The sequence below is a fragment of the Ornithodoros turicata genome, unplaced genomic scaffold, assembly GCF_037126465.1.
Source record: "Ornithodoros turicata isolate Travis unplaced genomic scaffold, ASM3712646v1 ctg00001047.1, whole genome shotgun sequence".
Lineage (NCBI taxonomy): Eukaryota > Metazoa > Arthropoda > Arachnida > Ixodida > Argasidae > Ornithodoros > Ornithodoros turicata.
In genome coordinates this window covers 140502-162976 of record NW_026999446.1, presented here as the reverse complement: position 1 = coordinate 162976, position 22475 = coordinate 140502, and the positions used below count along the sequence as shown (strand labels likewise).

Sequence of the window (22475 nt, the reverse complement as noted above, 5' to 3'; positions counted from 1 at the left end):
GGCGTGAGTCGTGACGTTGCCCACATACGTGAGGCCGACAACGGCAAGCCCTATCACCACCACCACCACCACCACATCGTTGACTTCGCATTTCTGTAACCGGCCTGGAGCCAGGGTTCACATAATCCCCTCCACACTCTTACAAAGCGGCCATTCACTTCGGCCGTAAAAGCCTTCCTTCCCCCGGGGCTGTTGACCCACAATTCGCATGAACCTTTAACGCCTATTTCGTACGCTCTGGAGGTCTATGGGCTGACCTATCCCTCCACCCTTCTTCCTATTTTACACTCCCAAAGAAGGGCCCTGAGGATAATGTTGTTCATACCCCCCTGCGAATCAATAGCGTTTGCCTTTCAGTGTTTGTCAGTGCAAAATGTTTATTCTCTTGTTAAGCATAAAGTCGCACTTTTCATGTACAAGTTGATCCATGGGGCTATCACGGACCACTTGATCTCTCTCAATCGTGTTCATACATTGTACAACCTACGTCATCAGCCTGACATGCTTCAACCTCCTTCTTCACGTACAAATTATGGTATATTTTCAATGTCTTTCTTTGGTTCCAAGGTATGGAATTCCCTACCGTTGCATATCAGAACCCTGTCTTCCTTTTTTCAATTTAAGAGATATTCCCGTTTACATCTATCACAATGGTAATGGGACACGACAGCTCTATGATTTAGTAATGATCTCTTCCTTTCTTTCTTGACATAACACGCCCTTGATATTACTTATACAATTGTTTTATCTATGTCGGTAATGCTCTTTGCTTACTATAGGTTGCACCATAATGTTTCACTTTCCTTGTCAATGCATTTTTGTCAATTGTTTGTCAATGTCTTTTTTTTTCTTCTTTCTTTCCCACAAGGCTTGTTATATATTCATGTACGTCTGTGTATCTACTGCTGGGACTGTTACACAGGGCACGCCCTCACAGTCCCATTTGTAATTCATTGAAACTCAGAAAGAGTAAATAAAACCTGAAACCTGAAACCTGAAACCTGAAACGCCGCCTTTAAATACCATGTCAATCATGAGCACGGTGCCCAGAAGAAGAGTCTGTTCGAAATATCGCCGCTTCTCGTCCTGAGGCAATTCCCTTCCTACATCATACGATACATCTTCCTGCCTTAGAAAACAGGCCGTAGCCTTTGATGAATCAGGCCAACGTTCCCGAGTTAAATAACAATAAATTTTGCAATCCGTAAACTTTCGGCCTTGCAACCTAGATATTAATAGAGTTTTCTTCACCCGTGTTCCGAGCATGAATAGCTTAGTAAACGCATGCGTCCACATTCAAACTACTTTGGACTGTGCTGACACTTGAGTCGCCACAGTGTGTTACTTAGTTGCGGAATTTCAAGTCGAGGAATTCTCAAGTCATTTTGAGCTTTATTGCAAGAACCTTTTCTTTCCCCTCGTCAGCCTGCAAGAGAGAGAATAAAAACTTTAGTATGGTGCGCACTAAAAAACAAGTCTTTCCACTTGATAATTTTTACGAAGCTGAAGAAACAAATTGTGAAAGATGTAATTTGCGTTCCCATGATGCCGCTGACGATAAGATGGGATCTTTTCAAATGTGTCATCAAGGCTGTTTTCGGACGAGTGGAACATCCAGTTAACAGGGAGGTTTCTCTCTTTCCACCAATTTGAGGGCTGTACGCAGAAATAAAATCTGAACTCTGAACTTTTCAGGATCGTTCTCATCCCCGTTTTATTCTATGTGCAAACGGCCCTCATCCTCAACCTGTCAATGTGGCACTATACAGGGTGTCTCATTTGAGCTGCAACAAATTTGCCTAAAATAGGGAGTTGCATTCAGGAGCTTTTACTTTTATCATTGGAGTACTCAACGGGGCTGCTACTAGGAAACCGCTGTCTGCTGACCACAACCTGCAACACGTGATAATCTCACTCCCAACATAAACGAAGTATGATTCATTATCTCCAAGAAGCCATCTCGTGATATTTTTGCAGCACAATGGGATGCTTCATCGTCACGAACACATGGCTTCGGTAGTGAAGGGTCAACATGATAACTGTTTGTTCGCAGAAAGCTTTGAAATGGGGATCCGTTCTTGGGCGTCACTGAAGATGGCATCACTAGAGCGCAGCATGTCTTCCCTTACTATAAACAGAATTATATGAAACACGTAACTGTCTTTAGAAAAAAAAATGTGATGAATTATCGTCCAGGATGGATCACTCTAAAAAAATTGGACCATTGCGTTTTTCAACGAGTGTTTTAAAGCAATCTTTCTTTTGTTCCACCATCCCAGAGTGGAATTCTCTGCCCCAAGAAGCCGTTAATGCTGCCAATAATACATTATTTATGGCTAAGATTAGGTGTCTTATGCACTGATTCTTTGTTTTTGTTGTTACTCTTCTTTTTTTTTTCGTTTCTACCATGTAATACTGTGTGTAGTCAGTGTACAATATTGGTGTGTTTTTCCTGAGAATGATGCAAGTAGCATCACCATTGTACTTCCTCACTCCTCTGCTGTAATGCCTCACGGCGCTGCAGAGCTCTCTGAATAAATAAATAAATGGGGTACATTTGTGGATGTTTCACCTAAAGTGTTAAAAAATTCTATCTAGCGACGTACTCGTCGGAGGATTACGGAATTTTCAGCAATTACCTTACGGAAACTTTTGCCGTCATTGAGGAAGGCAATTTTTAATAGTTAGTAATTTATTTTTCTCAATTGGAATTTGAAAAGTGCCCGGCGAACCTTGCATTTTTTTAAAAGTATGATGTCCTTCACGAATAACCGCACACCCACCAAAAACTATGCACAGTATCGCAACGGATACAAATTACGCTTTAGTCCCGCTTGTTTCATTTTCGCAAGGAAGCGAAAAATGTGCCAAAAGGAGGAGGCGTTCACTCGTTTTGCCTTCTCTGACGGTTGTTGCGTTTTCGTTGTGACAACACGGTTGCCACCAGCATTAAGGTCAAAGCGGATGACAGAAAGCTAAAACGAGAGGCGGGAACATCTCCTGCACTCATCTCCACTTACCTTCCGTGCGTTCTCCTTTGCGACAATCGAGCGGAATTTTTACTAATTGTTTCAGACTATTTTTGTTGCGTCACTGCGCATAGTTTTTGTTGGAGCTGCGGTCATTCGTGGATGACTTTCCCTCATCTGACTATCATGACACGATAAATTTCCCCGAATTAAATGTTGTCCGAAGCCTTCCGAAATGGCGGCAAAAGTTTCCAGAAGGTAATTGGGGAAAGTCCCACAATCCTTCGGCAAGTAAGTCGCCAGAGAGAATATTGTTTTTTCCTTACACCTTTTTGACATTTCACTGACCTTAGAATGCGTGCTGGTGGCGTCATGGTCGGGTTTCCATGAGTCGTTTGGTGATCCTTACGCTGTCATGTTCTGAAAGATCCTGGATATGTATCATTCAGGTGTTTTCACACTCCTTGGAATAATCAGGGTGGAGTCAAGGAGTCCTTCACGGATGGAAAATACAAAATAGATTGAAGAGTTTAAATTCCACACCGCCGTCTTCCTGTATCACACAGTAGAGTTAAATGATAATATGATAAAAGTATAGTAAAAGTATGATAAAATAGGATTCGCACCATACCCGTTTAGGAGTTGCGGATCATCTCTGAAAAAAAAAAAAGAAATAGCAACTTTCGGGAAATATAATTCGGCTGTGCAGGGGGTTGGTCTCTCACTCGGTGTATTCCTGTGTGCCGGAGCACAACCATCGGAGCGGGCATATTCTATTTATTGTGTCAGTCCATGTCAACCAACAGGCTCGCGATATCTTTGTACTAATCGATTATGAGACCAAAATGATATACTGTAGCCCGCAAGAAAATTCAAGTTTTGCGGGAGGGACTTTTCAAAGCTTATGATGGCACATGATATAAATTGATTTTTCTATCTTTCCTGATGTTATATTTTAGAACAGAAGGATGTACGGCGCACTTCATGGAAGTACCAGACAAGAAGACTTTATTTGATTCGCCCCTCAAGCCTTAGAAAGCGTGTGCCTCACTGCTCACCTGGCAGTTATCAGTCAACATAGCAAACGTTTCATGACGGAACTAATGTTCTGAGGCTGGAACAACATAGAAGGGACAAATACATACAAAGCCTCAATTTGCCTCATCTTTCAAACGTTTCATGTTTACCATCTATGCACTGATAAAGAAGGCACAACTACTACACTTGAGAAGCTAGAGAAGCTATGGTGAGTATGAGGCGAGGATTTTCTCGAAATGTTTTACGCAATCGTCTCACGTCTGAGACTTTACTCATTTCATTACGAACTCAGCGTGGGCTCGTTCTCATCACCGTTTTGTTGTATATGCAAACGGCCCTCGTCCTCAACGTGTAAATGTGGCACAACTGCTACACTTCAGAATCTAGAGAACAGCTCATCTCCTTCACTAGGAGTGCTTGGAGTGAATACATAGATAAGCTTATCTTGTACCACACGCTGGTCTAGATTAAGGTTATTGTTGACGAGTCTGTACCCAGGCAGCACAATGTGCTGTAAGTCGAGTGCAATTTGGGTGGACGGGTAGGTGGAAGGCCTTGAACACATTCGTGAATGGAAAGAACATTGGGCAGGAGAGCCTTGTCAAGTTACTTCCGGTAACTTTTAGCTTTGCTGTCCCACCATGCAATGTGGTAAATCAATAAACTGAATTGAATTGAATTGATAAGACACATATCCGGCACATTGCGACCAACTACAGACCGATCAGTATTTTATGCGCGCCTTCTAAGGCGTTTGAGCACATCATATATACGCACTTGTCGTCGTTTTTCAAACGCAAGCTCGTTGACTCTCAACATGGCTTCATGGCAGGCAGATCTACGGTAACAAATTTGGCATCCTTCATGTCTTCCGTTGCCCCTGTCGTCAGTGCTCGCGGTCAGATTGAGGTTGTCTACTTCGATGTGTCAAAAGCTTTCGATTTAATGAGTCACGGCCTCCTACTAGATAAGCTACGTACATCCGGTGTTTCTGACCCGCTTGTTGCATTCTTCGAGTCATACCTAAGTCAGCGTTCCTGTTCTGTTTTTGTCTCGGGCACGTACTCAGATGCATATGTTCCCACATCTGGGGTCCCTCAGGGATCCAACCTAGGTCCCCTGCTTTTTAATATCTTTGTGAATGACATGTCATCCTGCCTCAAACATTCCACTCTACTTCAGTATGCGGATGATTTCAAATTAATGAAAGCAATCTCTTCGGTTTCCGACAGCTTACAGCTACAGGCAGATATATCCAGTATACTGTCATGGTGCAGTGCCAACGGTCTCAATATTAACAGCGCAAAGACGAAGGTTGCCTCGTTAACACGCAAGACAAATATCTCTGTGTTTCGATACTTCTCCGACATTGAAATATGTCGTGTTGACAGTATCCGAGATTTAGGAGTTATTTTTGATGCCAAGCTGCTATTCCATGAACATGTCGCAGCGGTTCGTTCTTCCGCCCTTCGCACGCTGGGCCTCCTGTCATATACATGCAAAGAGTTTCAGACTCCTGCTGTCTTCGTTAAACTTTACAAGTCCTATGTTCTTCCCAGGCTTGAATATGCCTCTGTTGCTTGGAACGCACTTTCAGGTACTGATACAAAGCGTCTTGAGGCTGTACAAAAACGAGCGCTCCATATCATACACAATGTTTTTTTACGAAAAAAGTTATTGTATGACTATGACACACTATTGCAATATTTTCACCTTCACCCACTGGCCACACGTCGCTCTATCGCCGACGCCCTATTTCTGTACAAATGTGTCCATGCCCGTGTTGATTCGCCACTCCTGCTGAGCCCCCTAAACTTTTGTATTCCTAGCGCGGCTTTTCGTAATCCACCAGTCTTCTACGTTAAACGCTTCTGCCCCAGCGATCCACTTACCCGATGCCAAATTTTTCTGAACTCGCTTCCCCCCACATGTGATATTTTCCACGCCTCCAGCGCATCCCTTAAACGCGACGTTATTTCTTTCCTTCATCAGTGAATTTTCAATCGTGATATTCTTTCTTTTGTTTTGTACAGTATATCGTCTCATTCCATCTTATAACTTATGAGCTGTGCGTAATCTATGTATTGTAGTTTTGTTGCTGATATTTCATTGCGTGTACTGCGTGTTATACTTGTCTGTAAATATGTAAGTACGTATGCGTGTTATGTTTGTAATGTACCTCTGTTTGTATCCCACTGTATACGTATTATATATATATATCTGTACATAATTATTTGTGTGTTTATGTCTGTATTGAGCCTTAGCTGCCGTTCTTGGGCACTAATAAAAATTATTATTATTATTATTATTATTATTATTATTATTATTATTATTATTATTATTATTATTATTATTATCGTTCACCCCTATAGGCCTCCTGCACTAACCAGGCGGCGCTGCCATTTCCCGACACATGCGTCACGGCCGCCCAGACACGAATAACTTCCTAGTTGTCCGGCGGTCAGTCGTGCTGGCCTGATGTCATTTCTCCGTTTAGGACCTTTCTGCCATTTTTACTGATGTGCAGTACTGCGCAAAATAAATCGTATGTTAGTCAACACACATTTGTTTGATGATGTGAAACGTAAGTTAACTAGAATACGAGAGAAATTATGTGTCCTCTTCACACGTGAGATTAAAGTTACAGGTGTTTTTTTTCCGTTCAGGAGAATGTAAACGTTTACGCACTGAATCGCAAGTTGGACATGGTCGCGAACCTGAGCAATGTAGTCATTATCTTGTATCTGCTACTCTCAAAACTGCGCATTAGACGTGACATTCGAGGCATCAGCAGAATTGGATCTTTGTTCTCACTACGACCTTCCAAAAAGCCCTTTATCAATCAGTATGAGGTCATTTGGTGAAATCTTAATAAGCTGTTGTGCTTTTTGTCTGTTCAAAGATTCACAACGTATGTGTCATTGTAAAACATGAAAACTCGTTCCCGTCGTCTCTTATTCCAAAGCAAATACAAACAAAGCCAATACAAACCAAAGCAAATACAAACAAAGCACATAAAGGAAATGAAAAAAATGAAAGCAAAACAGTCACGCAGTGCAGTGCAGTACAGGCACGAAAGAAAGTTCAAGAATGTCCAGTCAGAGGGCAGACGTAAGGCCCGAGTCTTTTAAGAAGCGGAGCAGGGCTGTAGTTATACCGCCCACTGAGTACGCCGAAGGACGGGACCAAGGAGGGTGGACAATGTGTTGCAACCCAGCTATATTAGACGGCGATGGAGGGCTTGCCGTTCGGGAATGTGCTGATGGCAGTGCAGAAGACCATGAGGAATGTCGGCCACCTCGCCACAGCTGGAACATAAGGGGGAGCTGGATTGGCCCATTTTCTAAAGAAGCAATGGGGTGCGGGCAACGTTGAGACGGAGGCGGCGCAGCAATGATTCTTCAAGACGACTGCAGCGACACGCAATGAAAAAGGTAACCGAGGGGTCGATGGACTGCACGTGACTGTTGTAGGCGACGGCCTCAGATCTGAATGCTTGGGCACGGGCTGCACACCGGCGGCGAATAGCTAAATGGCAAGCCGAAAGTGTAAGTGGTGGACGTGCATTGGCAGGAGTAGCAGCTGCGGCGGCTCGTCTTGCAGCCGCGTCTGCGCGTGTGTTACCGGTCAGTCCCACATGACCGGGCACCCATTGAAGGGACAAAGCATGACCATTGGCACGGAGTCTGTTATACATCTGAATGATCATGTTGGAAAGAACACACTGTCGTCCCAGGGCTATCCTAAGGTCGTCAGATGGGGACAGATGACATCCTTGGTATGTCAAAATCTGATCGTCAGAGTATCATATTACTGTCACTCATATGAGAGGACGTCCCTGAGGCTGTCCCTCGCTCATCCTCAGGGGCCAATTTAGGACAGTTTAAGTACACATGGAAGACATTGCTTTCCCCGAATTCCCTGCTTTGATTTGTTTTACTTTGCTATTTATGACACATTTGTTTTTTAATCTCCCGTTTTAATTCTCGTTATTTCCATATTCTTTTCCTCTGGTTTCTGGGCCAATATGGCCACCATCGAGGCCAAAGGAACATGTCTCCAGTTGAGCGCTGTGGAGTTGTAATTCGCCAGTATGAATATTAGGCGCGTAAATACATGTTGAGTTGATAAGTTCCTCTTAGCTTTCGCATTTAAATGTTGAACAATTCAGCAACAATATTAACCACGAAAAGTCTAAGAAATTGTAAGGTTGCGATACAGACTCCCGATCCGAATAGCAGCGACAGCTGAAAATCGCACTGAGTGTGTGTGACTACCTGATGTCGTCTATGGGAAACGGAGCAAGAACAGCTGTTGTTTTGAATGAAAGCTGTTTATGAGGTAATTACTTTTATACTTTATAAAAGTTTTATTAAGAAGCCCCGTCAAATCGTGCGCAGTTTTCAACAGAAAGAAGTAAAGCTGGACATTCAGGTGGCATACCCAAGCAGCACAATGTACTGAAAGTCGAGTGCAACAGGCCTGTTGCACTGGAGGTTTTCGCAGAGCCAGCTAGTGATAGACATACAAACTAGTCCCTAGTTCAGCGGCCTCACATGTGTACATTTTTGCGTAATTTTCATGGGAATGGGAAGAAGCGCACGACAGCGAAAACAGCGAAATATTAAAATTTAGCTGTTATTCTTGTTAGGTTGTAGCCACAGCCTACATAAATTCAGAAGATAATCATGTCTCTACAGCCTTACAAACAAACCATGCGAAAGGTGTCGCAGCCACCGTTGGATTAGTGCCCTTCGATGTGCGATTTACAAGATTCTGAATGGAATGACTCCAGCTACCTTGATCTAGGACTCGGACAAGAGGTTTCACATGTCATTTGGCACACAGCAGGTGTGATCAAATTCGGCAACAAATATGCGAAGCACGTGGTTCTACCGTTGGAATAACAGACGACGGAAACGAGTTTTCACGTTTTGCAATGACACATACACGTTGTGAACCTTTGAACAGACAAAAAGCACAGCAGCTTATTAACATGATTTCACCAAGGGGCCTCGTACTGACTGATAAAGGGCTTTCTGGAATTCAAGGTCGTAGTGAGAACAAAGAACCAATTCTGCTGATGCCTCCAATTTCATGTCTAATGCGCAGTTTTGAGAGTCGCAAATACAAGATAATGACTACATTGCTCAGGTTCGCAACCATGTCCAACGTGCGATTCAGTGCGTAAACGTTTACATTCTCCTGAACGGAAAAAACATCTGTAACTTCAATCTCACGTGCAAATAGGACACATAATTGCTCTCGTATTCTAGCTAACTTACATTTCACATCATTAAACAAATGTGTGTTGACTAACATACGATTTAATTTGCGCAGTACTGCACATCAGTAAAAACGGCAGAAATGACCTAAACGGAGAAATCCCATCAGGCCAGCACGACCGACCGCCGGAGAACTAGGAAGTTATTCGTGTCTTGGCGGCCGTGGCGCATGTGTCAGGAAATGGCAGCGCCGCCTGGTTAGTGCAGGAGGCCTATAGGGGTGAACTATATGTGTCTTATCAATGTCCTTTCCATTCACGAATGTGTTCAAGGCCTTCCACCTTCCCGTCCACCCACCCAAGCAGCACAATGTACTGAAAGTCGAGTGCAATAGGGGTGGGCGGAATTTGTCTGATCAATGTTCTTTAGTTTCACGAGTCTGTTCAAGGCTTTCCACCTACCCGTCCACCCCTATTGCACTCGACTTTCAGTACAACGTGCTGCTTGGGCAAATTGCACTCGACTTACAGCACATTGTGCTGCCTGGGTATAGACTCGTCAACAATAACTAGGCGATCTAGGCGAGCACGTGTTACAAGATAAGCTTATCTATGTATTCTCTCCAAGCACTCCTACCCAAACAGCACAATGCACTGAAAGCCGAGTGCAATAGGGGTGGACGGGCAGGTGGAAGGCCTTGAACAGACTCGTGAAACTAAAGACATTGATAAGACACATACCGTCCACCCCTATTGCACTCGACTTTCGGTACATTGTGCTGCTTGGGTAGTGAAGGAGATGAGCTGTTCTCTAGATTCTAAAGTGTTGTATAGTTGTGTCTTCTTTATCAGTGCATAGAGGGTAAACATGAAATGTTTGCTATGTTGATTGATAACTGCCAGGTGAGCAGTGACGGCACATGCTTTGTAAGGCTTGAAGGACGGATCAAATAAAGTCTTCTTGTCTGGTACTTCCATGAAGTGCGTCGTACATCCTTCTCTTCTCAAACTGTAACATCAGGAAAGATAGAAAAATCAATTTATATCATGTGCCATCATAAGCTTTGAAAAGTCCCTCCCGCAAAACTTGAATTTTCTTGCGGGCTACAGTATATCATTTTGGTCTCATAATCGATTAGTACAAAGATATCGCGAGCCTGTTGGTTGACATGGACTGACACAATAAATAGAATATGCCCGCTCCGATGGTTGTGCTCCGGCACACAGGAATACACCGAGTGAGAGGCCAACCCCCTGCACAGCCGAATTATATTTCCCGAAAGTTGCGATTCTTTTTTTTTTTTTTTTTTTTCAGAGATGCTTCGCAACTCCTAAGCGGGTACGGTGAGAATCCTATTTTATCATACTTTTACTATACTTTTATCATATTATCATTTAACTGTACTGTGTGATACAGGAAGACGGCGGTGTGGAATTTAGACTCTTCAATTCCTCTTCTAGTTTCAATCTTCCAACCGTGAAAGACGCCTTGACCCAACCCAGACAATTCCAAGGACTGTAACAACACATGAGTGATACATATCCAGTGTCTTTCAGAACTTGACAGCATAACAATCACCAAATGGAAACCCGACCATGACTTCATCAGCACGGATCCTAAGGTGAGTCGTGACTCATTAACCCTGTGGACGGCGCCGCCGAAACGTTCACTTTACATTCTTATATCTCTGAAGTCACGTATTTAACATTTCTTGAACGTATGATCTTCTTGTCTGGCTGAACTTCTATCTATCAGATTGAAAACACTATCTAGAAACAATTAACCCTGAGAGGTTGCTGGTGCGGTCATGAGGTGGCCCATTTATACAGGGTGTTTCACCTCACGTGATAAAAAAATTCTATCTGGCGACTTACTTGCCGAAGGACTGTGGGACTTTCGGCAATTACCCTCTGGAAACTTTTTCCGGCATTTAGGAAGGCTTTGGACAACATTTAATTGTGGGAAATTTATTTTCGTCAATTGAACTTTGAAAATTGCAAAGCGAACCTCACTCTTTTTTTACATAAATATTAAGTTCTCCATGAATGATCGCAGCTCCAACAAAAACTATGCACAGTACCGCAACAGAAATAGTCTAAAACAATTAGTAAAAATTCCGCCTTAGCCCCGCCTGCTTGATTGTCACAAAGGAGAACGCACGGAAGGTAAGTGGAGATGAGTGCAGGAAATGTGCCCGCCTCTCGTTTTAGCTTTCTGTCATCCGCTTTCACCTAAATGCTGGTGGCAACCGTGTTGTCACAACGAAAACGCAACAACCGTCAGAGAAGGCAAAACGAGTGAACACATCTTCCTCCTTTAAACACACATTTCGCTTCCTTGCAAAAATGAAGCCAGCAGGGCGAAAGCGTAATTTGTATCCGTTGCGATACTGTGCATAGTTTTTGTTGGGTATGCGGTTATTCGTGGAGGACAACATATTTTAAAGGAATGTAAGGCTCGCCGGCCAATTTTCTAATTTCAAATGAGAAAATAAATTAGTCACAATTAAAAATTGCCTTCCTCAATGGTGGCAAAAGTTTCCGTAAGGTGTTTGCCGAAAATCCCACAATCCTCCGACGAGTACGTCGCCGGTTACATCCACGAATGTACCCACATTACTTTTCTAAAGACAGTTACGTGTTTCATAAAATTCTGTTTATAATAAGGGAAGACATGCTGCGCTCTAGTGACGCCACCTTCAGTGACGCCCAAGAACGGATCCCCATTTCAAAGCTTTCTGCGAACAAACAGTTATCATGTTGACCCTTCACTACCGAAGCCATGTGTTCGTGACGATGAAGCATCCCATTGTGCTGCAAAAATATCACGAGATGGCTTCTTGGAGATAATGAATCATACTCCGTTGATGTTGGGAGTGAGATTGTCACGTGTTGCAGTTGTGGTCGTGGTTCTGTTGGTTGCACGTGTGCCACGATGGAAAGATTTATTGAAATCTATTTGAACGCCCCTTATTCGATACATTTGCTCAGTTGAAATTACAGATTTGTCCTGTCATACTACTTTCGGTCCTTCTTCTACTACGCTGTCGAAACATGTCATATTCTTGGAGATACATTAGCATTCATATAAAGTCACGTCGCTGAAAATCACGCTTCTTTAAAGCCAGCCAGGTGGCGATAACAGGGGGATATATCAGTGGTTCGAGCGGGACATGTGAAGATCAGGCTTTGGTATCGCAATTGCAATGTGCTCCCTGCAATCAATAATTGAAAAGTTTTTTTAAAAATATGTCCGTTAATGAATCCCCTAATTGAGAAGAGAGCGGTTTCCTAGTAGCAGCCCCGTTGAGTACTGCAATGACAAAAGTAAAAGCTCCTTAATGCAACCTCCCGTTTTAGGAAAGTTTGTTGCAGCTCAGAAGAGACACCCTGTATAGTGCCACATTGACAGGTTGAGGATGAGGGCCGTTTGCACATAGAACAAAACGGTGATGAGAACGATCCCACGCTGAGTTCGTAATGAAATGAGTAAAGTCTCAGACGTGAGGCAAAGACGATTGCCGTAAAACATTTTGAGACAATTCTCGCCTCATACTCACCAGTACTCGCGTCCATTTTTCGCCTCCCGGGAGAGAAATGGGAAATCTGCACCCCCTTCCTCGTATTCTTACTTCCCGTAAGGTGTCTTTTTTTGCGCCCCTTCAGGCAGGCTCATGGGGCGTTTGCCCCTCCCCGCCGGCCCTCTGTAAGGAATAACCTGGGATGGGCAACTGGCGAGCGGAAATTACGTCTTGCGCTCAACCGGCCAATGCCACGAAGGACAGCGCGATGTCAGAGGCTTGTACGACATTCAGAGATTGTCTGTTTCTCGCAGTAGTCTTCTTTTGCCTCTTGTCATTCGCGTCAAACCACGGGAGCTAGAGCTAAATTTTACAATTACTGTATCGTGAAACTCTGCAGTGCAATATGCTCACAATTTGGTCTACGGAAGGCATATATCCAGCCCCGCTTTTCAAAATGGCGACGGATTCTGTCGTCCACGTAAGTTGCTACAACAACATGAACACTCGCACACAGATATTTTAGTAACTTCACCGGATTGTAAAGTACTTCTGTTCGATAAAATGGACCCCAAGCTTCGTGTGCATTGTTATTTTGCATGATGAACACAGCAATCTGCATCTCGTGGCTGTCTCCATGCGGATGAACGGCAGTGAAACGGAACACAAATTAGAGAGAAGGAAGATTAAAACTGGAACATGGAAGATGAAAAATGAATGGTCAAATATTTCCAATCTGACAAGAAATGTGTCCATTACAAAGCAACTGGCTACATGTGAGTGGCAGATCAAGAACTTATACCTTGTGTATTCAAGCAGAGCAACCATTCTCAAGTTGAAAAGGCATTTGAGCATGGTAGTTACCGGTCTCAAAATCTGAGATCGCTACACAACAACGCGTTCAGGCGCTATCTCAAATTTGCTTTCTGCTCAGACGATTGAGCTCCAAGTTGACTTGAACCGATCTCGAAGAGCTTTATGCAAACGGGCCAATATTTCACCCTCCTGAGGATGCCATCCCCGTCCATGCATAATGTTCTTAGGATATCCCTGGGATGACAGTGTGGAGACTCTCACGGAGTGATAGGAGCAGCCCAAGCATATTTTTTAGAGCAGACGCCGAGGCGATCCTCGCGCGAATTACGTTTTTTTTTTTCTCGTTACCTCACGCGCCGCTTATATCTGCATGGGCTGTGTCGCCAAATGACAAGAGTCACATGCCTGGGGACCACGCAACGTCACGACGTTCCCTTTCTCTTCTATACGCAATTTTCACGAGTGGAGGGTTTTTTAACCTTTGTGGTGCACCAATAAGAAGACTCTAGTGGTTGTTTTGGGGCACCTGAACAAAAATAATTATTATTTAAAGGGTGCGCGGGGTCACCTGCACTCGTCGTTCTTTTTCATCCTATTCTTTGGTGGAACACGCCAGAGCGAAAGAAAAATGGGTCATCTCTGTGTTCTTTTAAAGACATTTCAGGAACGATGTGCATTGAACGTTCAGGTTGAATATGTCAAAGTATTATTAAACGTGGATGACTCTACAGGCAGCGTTCTTTTCAGTACGTCTCCCCCCTCCCCTATAGCAACGCTCGGCTAGGATTCGAATCCCAACATGTTTTCATCTCCTCAAACTACCTGTGTTCCAGGATAACAAATGAAAGTACGATATCACAAATAAATTAAAAAGATGATAACGTACACGAAATGTATCGATCCGTGAGACTACACCAAATATTGCAGGAAATGAAGAGGAGACGAGAGAGGAGACCAAAACCACCGCAAGCCACGGTTCCTAAAGTGCCCCAGCCGAAGATGCGAAAAAAACATCGTTGCCTTCTGCTCTCGCGTAAGACAAACGTCGAGGTTTTTTTTTTTTCATGCGCCGCTAACTGCGAGGAATATCCTGCAGCACAGTCAGAATAAGGGCTCAGCTCCTATGGTATCCAGACTGTATGGTAACAGGACGACACTTGATTACGACAGGAAGAGACGCAAAAGACGCCGGCACGGGGTTATTGCTCCAAGCAATACGCGACGCGACTTTTGCCCCGTGAACAGCATTTTTTGTTTTGTTTTGTTTCTTTTTTTTTTTCGTGTTCTTCGACTAGGATATTCCCTGCACATGTCCTCGTGTAATACGCGAAATAGGTAGGAAGCGAGCACTGTATTGTTGAACATGAGGGAACTGATGATAACATGGATACGCATGTGGATACAGTGTCCTACGACATCGTGAGGACAATTGCGAAAATTCCCTTTCCGTGATCCCAGAAATGACATTTACAAATTCACAAATCCCCGCAAAAACTACTCGGAATTCCTAACCCTCGTTAGGATTGGTGGTAAGGACGATGAGTTCTCGTATGCCTCGTTACAAATTCAAGCTTCAGAAACAGACTCTGTAGAGGGAAGCTTCAGTTTCGTTTAATGATCAGGAGCACCTTCTTAGTTGAAAAACTACTCCTAAGTGGATGCACATATAGCATTCAGAAAAGAAGCAAGTGAGCTGGTCAAGTTGATGTAAAACCTTATGCGAATGCTGCAGTGTTGCGATATGAACTATCGCCAACTCCCTATAGTAATCTCCAGCTTCCAGTAATACGACTCATCTGTTTCCTATAGAAGCAACGACAGCTGTGATCCAAAGATAAGAACGTGAAAGCTATCTCTGTGTCAAAGGTAGAGTGCCAACACCTGACGTCTCTGACGCATTTAATCTGCCTACCGGTAGCGAGAAACAGTCGTTCCCTCCCCCCACACTCCTAACAATCTTATCTTCCATTCTCCTGTCCCATAAAACGCGAGCGTGCCTGGCACTCACCAGTTCACGTCGTGTCGGTTTGTAGCCCGAGCCGACGCCAGTCAATACCGCAATGAGCAAAGTTGCACTGCTGACGTTGGCCTTCATGGCCATGATTGCCGTAGCCTGTGGTAAGGCTACTCTAGAAGGATCTCTCCGAGATGCTGGACCACAGAAAGGCAAGATATGGGCGCTTCTCGTAGCTGGCTCTAAGGGCTGGCTCAATTATAGGCATCAAGCGGACGTCTGCCACGCGTACCATGTTCTCCACAACCATGGCATCCCTGACGAGCAAATTGTTGTCATGATGTACGACGACATCGCCTACAATGTGAACAATAATAATCCTGGTATCATCATCAATGCCCCCAACGGACCGAACGTCTACCTTAAGGTTCCCAAAGACTACACGGGAGACGACGTCACGCCGCAGAACTTCTTACACGTCCTACAGGGAAGGGCCGATCTCGTCAAGCACACCAAGGGAAGTCACAAAGTGATCAACAGCGGCCCCGACGACAATATCTTCGTTTATTTCGCCGACCACGGGGGTCATGGCCTCGTTGCATTCCCAAACGACATGCTGTACGCGAAGGACCTGAATGACACCATTTTTGATCTTCATCGCCAGAAGAGGTACTCCAAGTTAGTCCTGTACGTAGAAGCTTGCGACGCTGGGTCTATGTTTGAAGGCATCCTTTCGCCTGATATCAACGTGTATGCAACAACTGCAGCAAATAATCATGAGTCATCCTACGCCTGCTACTGGGACGAGGCCCTATGGGCCTTCCTAGGTGATTGCTACAGTGTCAACTGGATGCAGGATTCGGACAAGGAAGACCTGCACAAAGAGACCCTGGAGAAGCAGTTTCTTATCGTGAAAAATGAAACCAAAAAGAGTCACGTGTGCAAATACGGAGATTTGCAGTTGGCCAAGTTGAAAGTGAGCGAATTTCAGGGAGAGAAATCGGCTGAACCTATTGTTGCCCCGAAATTTCCATTCGATGAAGTTGACAGTCGAGAAGTTGCCCTGGTCACTTTGAGAAAGAAGCTCGCAGCTGCAGCCCCGGAAGAGCGAGAAAGTATCGCGAAGCAGATTGAAGACATCCTGTCTAAGAGATCATTTGTCGATATGACGGTAGAAGAGCTTGCGAAGGAAGCAACCTTCGGGGAAAACATCAGGCTGCGCCATGTGCTCAACAGCCGTTTTCCGCTACGCGGTGATGCCGACCACCTGTGTTACAAGGCGTCCGTGCGTCACTTCGACGAACATTGCTTCGATCTCTCCGACAACCCTTACGCTTTGGCCAAACTTGGACTCCTGAGCAATCTTTGTGCCCTCGGCCATACACCGGCCTCCATTCGTGCTGCTATTGAGGCTGTATGCACGCATGATTCAATAGTCGGAGCACTTTGAAACACTCGCTTACCTCGTAAATTGTAATCACGTTTTGAGCAACATTTACTCCTTCAGTTATAACCGAAGCCCCTCCTTAGTAGTTTGTATGATGTCTGAATAAAAGTGTTAATGATATCGATGGCATTAAACTCTCGTGACTCTTGTTTAACTTTACTTTAGAACACTTACCACGGAAACAAAAGTAGAAGAAAACCCTGTTCTCTCGCTTTTCAAATGTTGCTTTCTTTTGCATCCTGTCGTGCACATCTTGTCTGATCGTGGCAGACTTATCTTCATTAGTCGGCTAAATAACGTCCTGTGATCGGGGCAGCCTCGCTACATCACTACGGGTGGGTAATGAGAGAGAGAGAGATATATATATTTTTATTCTCAACACTGTCTACCGTTACAGGTCTGATAACGGGACCGCGTGGCAAGTCTATGGAGCTGTTTGTATACTTTCTGCTGAGGGAGAAACTGTGCTTTAGTCGACGTTCATTTCACGGAAGACCATCTACCGGCATTCTGTGTTTAGGCGGCCGTTTCGCTCCGGCTCCTCTAGCTCCGGCTGCATATGAGAAAGAAACGTTTATGCTCTACTACCATCTCACTCCAGATGTGGAAGTGCAGTCGCTGAGTCCAGTGGTACAAGCCAATGTTCGTTTCACCCTAACATTTGGTGGAAATCTTACAGAGGCTGTTACAGTTCTCTTTGTTTCAGAAACACCTCGTGTGCTAGAAATCAACAAAGACAGACGAGTCAAATTCGTATAGAAAAAAAACGGAGGAATGGGAATTTTATGCAGCCTTTGCTCGAAATCACTGCACAAGGCCACTGTTTCGTGGAACATTTGCATGCAATGAAATTGCAAGTCAAAAAGCTGAACCAGGGCTGTATGTTGTAAACACAGCTCCTAGATCCTCTCCTGGAGAACACTGGACCTTATGTTACATCTCTAAGAACAACAGCATTTCTTATTTCGACAGCTACGGCATACGACCAGTTTGCAAAGAAATCTACCAGTTTATTCACCCAACATCTTCCTTTCACTACAATGCAAAACGACTTCAGGGATATGGATCTGCTACATGTGGACTGTACTGCTTGTATGTAGGTAGTCTTCTAGCCTGTGGTTTCTCTCTTCAAGAGTGCACTCAGAAGTTTTCACCAACCAACTTCAGACACAATGACAGATTGATAGAAACACTTGTTCGAAAAAATTTCCCAAGAACAACAGAGGATATGTCATGCTGTAGTGTACTATGAGCATTCAATAAAATTTCAGTTTGCCTGAAAAGAGCTTTATTTGTCAACTTAATTTGCACACTATATAATGAATCATTGGTAATAAAAAAAAATCTCATCTGAGATAGGCTATTTACAAACAGTGACTTGCAAACAAAGACATTGTTGATGATTACATACATGCTATTAGAAACTGGTTATTTCATACACATACAGTCAAACTCCTTTATAGCGAACACCTTTTTAACGAAAATACCACTACAGCAAATTTTTTTGCGGTCCTGCTGGAGCCCTATAGGTCCAATAATGGACATCCTTTTTAACGAAAATACCTTTACTGCGAATTTTTTTTGCTGTCCCCTGAGTTTCGTTGTAAAGGAGTTTGACTGTATAATCAAAAATTTTCTGACACGGATCATTTACAAACAGTGACTCTCATCTGAGACAGGCTATTTACAAACACTGACTTGCAAACAAAGACGTTGTTATAGATTACATACATGCTATTAGAAACTGGTTATCACATACTCTTATAATCAAATTCTTAGGAAACAGATTATTTCACACACATATAATCAAATTCGTCTGAGACGGTCCATTTACAAACAGTGACTTGCAGACAAAGTCAGTTGTTATTTCCATCGCAAATGCATGCAGCAATATGGGAAAGCAAACTGTCTCTTTCACTCACATCAAGAGCTACACATTACTTCAGGAAGACATGAAATTCATCAGACCAGGTCTTAGGTTAGTCATCACTCGTGGCTAACAAATATCCTCTAGCTCCTAACTCACAGTTGTAAGTAATCCCACACTGACAACCATAGATGTGGAATAATGCAATAGCTTTAGTTCATGGTTCTAACATGACATCGTTCTAATATATGACAAACCATAGCTATATGGATGTAACTTCTTTAATACATTTTTTTTTCTGTGGGACCAGGAATAGAAGGGCAACATCTGTTGCGGGGTGATAACAGATGAGTTCCCTCCTACTCCCGTATGCCAACTCTGTAATGAAACCTCGTGACGGTGCACACTCCAACACCATCGCTTCATTAGAGAGACCAATCCGAACAGACTGACTAAATTGGAACAAGATGACGTGAGAGCTCAGAGGGCGGAACTGTTTCAAGTTTTGTTTACGTAGAAGCTTCAACACTTGCTCATCTTTTACTGTGAGGCGACAATTTACGAATTTCCTGACTTGCATACATGTCCTGCCATATACACTATTAATCATTAGCTTTGATTGCTGTTTCTCAAATGCGTTTGTAGCTCGCTTCCGAAGTTCGTGATTGAAGTCGACATAGGATCGCAGAAAGGGCTTTTGATTGAACTTGAGAACCCTGTGAACTTTAGTGAGACGCAACCCCAATTGCAGATACAGTTGCAAATTGCGATAGTGGAGAAAGTACCTCCCTTTATCAAATAATGTTAGCAACGGTTTTGCTTCAGCAGCTTTCTGTGGAAGATTGAACTTCTTCATGAGCGTCTTCTGATAGTCTGACAATAGCTCATAACGAACGGACATTTTTTCACGGGCAACGGGAAGATCTCTGTGGCGTTCATGAGTTGCTCGGTCATACACTAGGTCTACCTCAAGAAAGTAACCCACAGGGGTATCATCTCGTATCTGAGCTATATCCAAGTTAACAATTTCCTCCTCAGTGAGCCACTCAAATCCTCCGTAAGGCAATGGTTCTCTCATGACTGCTCCATACAGGCCATTTACATCAATGTAGTTAATTATCTTTTTTTCTTTTTCGGGATCAAACTGTTCTGTTCCTGGCACATTCGCAGTTGCTTTTCTCAAGGAGCACTGTGTGACACCTCCTCGTAACCCATTCTCGATGAGCAGGTACGCGTTGGGGTCGTTAATTAGTTCTAGTTCTACCTGACTCATTTTTAGTGCACAAGGCATGCTTAATCCTGGAAGGGATACAAAATGAAACGGTTCAATCTTGTGCACATCGAGTGTTCACTTTCGAAAGTTCTGAAACACATCTGCTAAAAGCAGTGTGTCTGTCAGAAGGTATAAGTCCAAATACTCTCCAAGACTCTTGAGCCGAAATTTTTCATACACATTCTGCGCGTGGTTGTAGTCTTGTTCACTTACTTCGGTTCCATTCAAAATGTTAAAGAACTTATCTCGAGGTGGTAGCGAAGGCTCATCATAGGCTTCAAAACTGGTGACAAAGTTATAACAGAAGACCCCCTTACGAACAACCAGCTGAAAGTGTTCCTCATTTGGAAAAAACTGGCGAAGGCATTGAAAGTTGGATTCACCTTTATCACGTAGATTTTTCACCAGTGTTTCAAGGCTTGCGTTCAGAAAACTCAAACTGTCCAAGAATCGATAAGAGCCGATGTCAATTGCTTTAAATTTTTGACAGCTGGTGGCAATCACATTGATGTCTGACTTCTTAAGCAGATGTAAATGAGACAGGAGAAAACTCATGTCATAGCATTATGTGCAATGATTGGAATCTTGGGTGGCACTCTCAGTTTCAGGTTACACGTCTGACATAGTGTTTGTCGAAATTCTCTGCTTACATGGTCATGGTCTCGAACTTTTTGTCTTTCAGCAAGGATTCTTTGCAGATATTACAATGAGTGGCTGCTGTATGTTGACGCTCATTCTCTTCGGTCATTTCTAGAGGTGCAAAAGCATGTATCCATCCTAAAATTTCGTCATGCAATTTCCGCAGCAGCTCCATAAATACTGTGACACAATTAGGACCACGGAAAAGATGCTTTTGCAACACGTGTGAGTCGGATGCACGTATAACCAAAAGGCAAAATGAGGAAGGACAGTGATCCTCATACATGTTTGTTTCCTCCAAACAAGGTGACAAAACACTTTCAAAATCATATACACAGTAGAAAGGGACTTCCGACAGGAGATGTTCCCCGGCAAATGCTACCGTCTCTCCCTTCTTAGGGTAAATTGTCTTAGCAACCTTCTGATGCAAACACATCTTTAAATGATCACTGAGGATTCTGTCTGATGAGAAGCACATCATACACCTCTTGCAATGAAACCGTCCGCTAGGTTGAAATAATCCATTAAAATTTGTGATAAGCAGACAATGAGAGTCGATTAGCAACAGATCCACATGTTTCTCACGCTCGTCATCGACAACCTTGATGGGGTACAGAGATTTGTCTTCCCTTTCGTAGGCGTACACATTGATACTGATACCATTATTTTTTTCGAATGCTTCAACCTCTTTTGGGAAAGCTACCGGGAATGTTTTCGGAAAAACATACTCAGAAATATATGGTCTGTATGAAGATGCCCTACGCCTGCAATAACCAGTAGCAGGATGCAGTGCAGGTATTACAGAGAAGGCAAAACACATGTTCTGCTCATCTTCATGCAAACCAAAGTCCACACACAACAGAGAACGAAACTTATGCTTCAATTCTTGCGGTAACTCAAACTTGGCACATCCAATCAGTTGAGGCATCAAACGTCCAATGTTCATGATACAGGCATGAATGCGAAAGAGAAAAAACCTGAACCGTCTACTTCTAGGTTTTCCAAATTTTGTGCTATTTCAGCAGTCACTTGAGTGATAGAAGGTTCTACATCTGCCTCTGACCATACTGTCACTACTTTGGAAGGCACGAAACTAATTTCGAGCTGTAACTCATCGTCTGGCATGTGATGACCAAGTTCCACTTTAAGCAATACAAAATAGCGCAGTGGGAACCAAAGTGTCGTAAGACATCAGCAATGTACTGTCTGTACTCGTGAAAAAAGGTTGTAACATCATGTCCGCTAACGTCCCTGTCGTGTAAATGTAGCTCGAACCGATTAGTATAGTTTCACAGTGTGCACAAAGTCTCACAAAAAGGAATGCAGGGGGCTTGAAGATTGTGAACATTTGCCAAGTGAATCTGAAGACCTAATGCTCTTGCATAATACTGCCGTTCGTGCTGGGAGCATAAGTGACACGTCACCATATCTCATCACTTTCTCTTCGAATTGGTGAAGATAATATCTGGCGCAATGACTTTTTTACCATCTTTGGTAAACCGTTCTTTCTTCTCCATTTTGAGATTTGGAAGCAGTCGCATTTCCTCTAGCTCTTCCTCCGACAATTTTTTGAAGCGTCCAGGTAGATACACTTTCACTGGCTTGTCGTTTTCCATGCGGAGCTCCACGTATACTGCCTCGCCATACATAGTGTCAATTAATTGAATGTCCAGCACTTCGAACTTTTCGTTTTTGCGTATGTTGCTCATTTTCTGAATTTCACCGTC

The 22475-nt window shown here is 43.5% G+C and overlaps 2 protein-coding genes across 2 annotated transcripts in view; one reads left to right on the top strand and one right to left on the bottom strand.

Annotated features, from left to right (window-relative positions):
* Window positions 1-1376: 1376 nt before the first annotated feature.
* Window positions 1377-22475, bottom strand: part of LOC135376146 (kunitz-type serine protease inhibitor C3-like) — a 101632-nt gene continuing 80533 nt past the window's right edge. Inside the window, exon 7 of the mRNA XM_064608745.1 lies at window positions 1377-1426. The gene's annotated coding sequence lies outside the window, so the exon portion shown is untranslated. The remainder of the gene's footprint in view (window positions 1427-22475) is intronic.
* On the top strand, window positions 15580-17089 carry LOC135376153 (legumain-like). Its single transcript, XM_064608753.1, has one exon. It carries the CDS (start codon window positions 15629-15631, stop codon window positions 16970-16972), a length of 1344 nt encoding a protein of 447 aa, XP_064464823.1. The 5' UTR covers window positions 15580-15628; the 3' UTR covers window positions 16973-17089.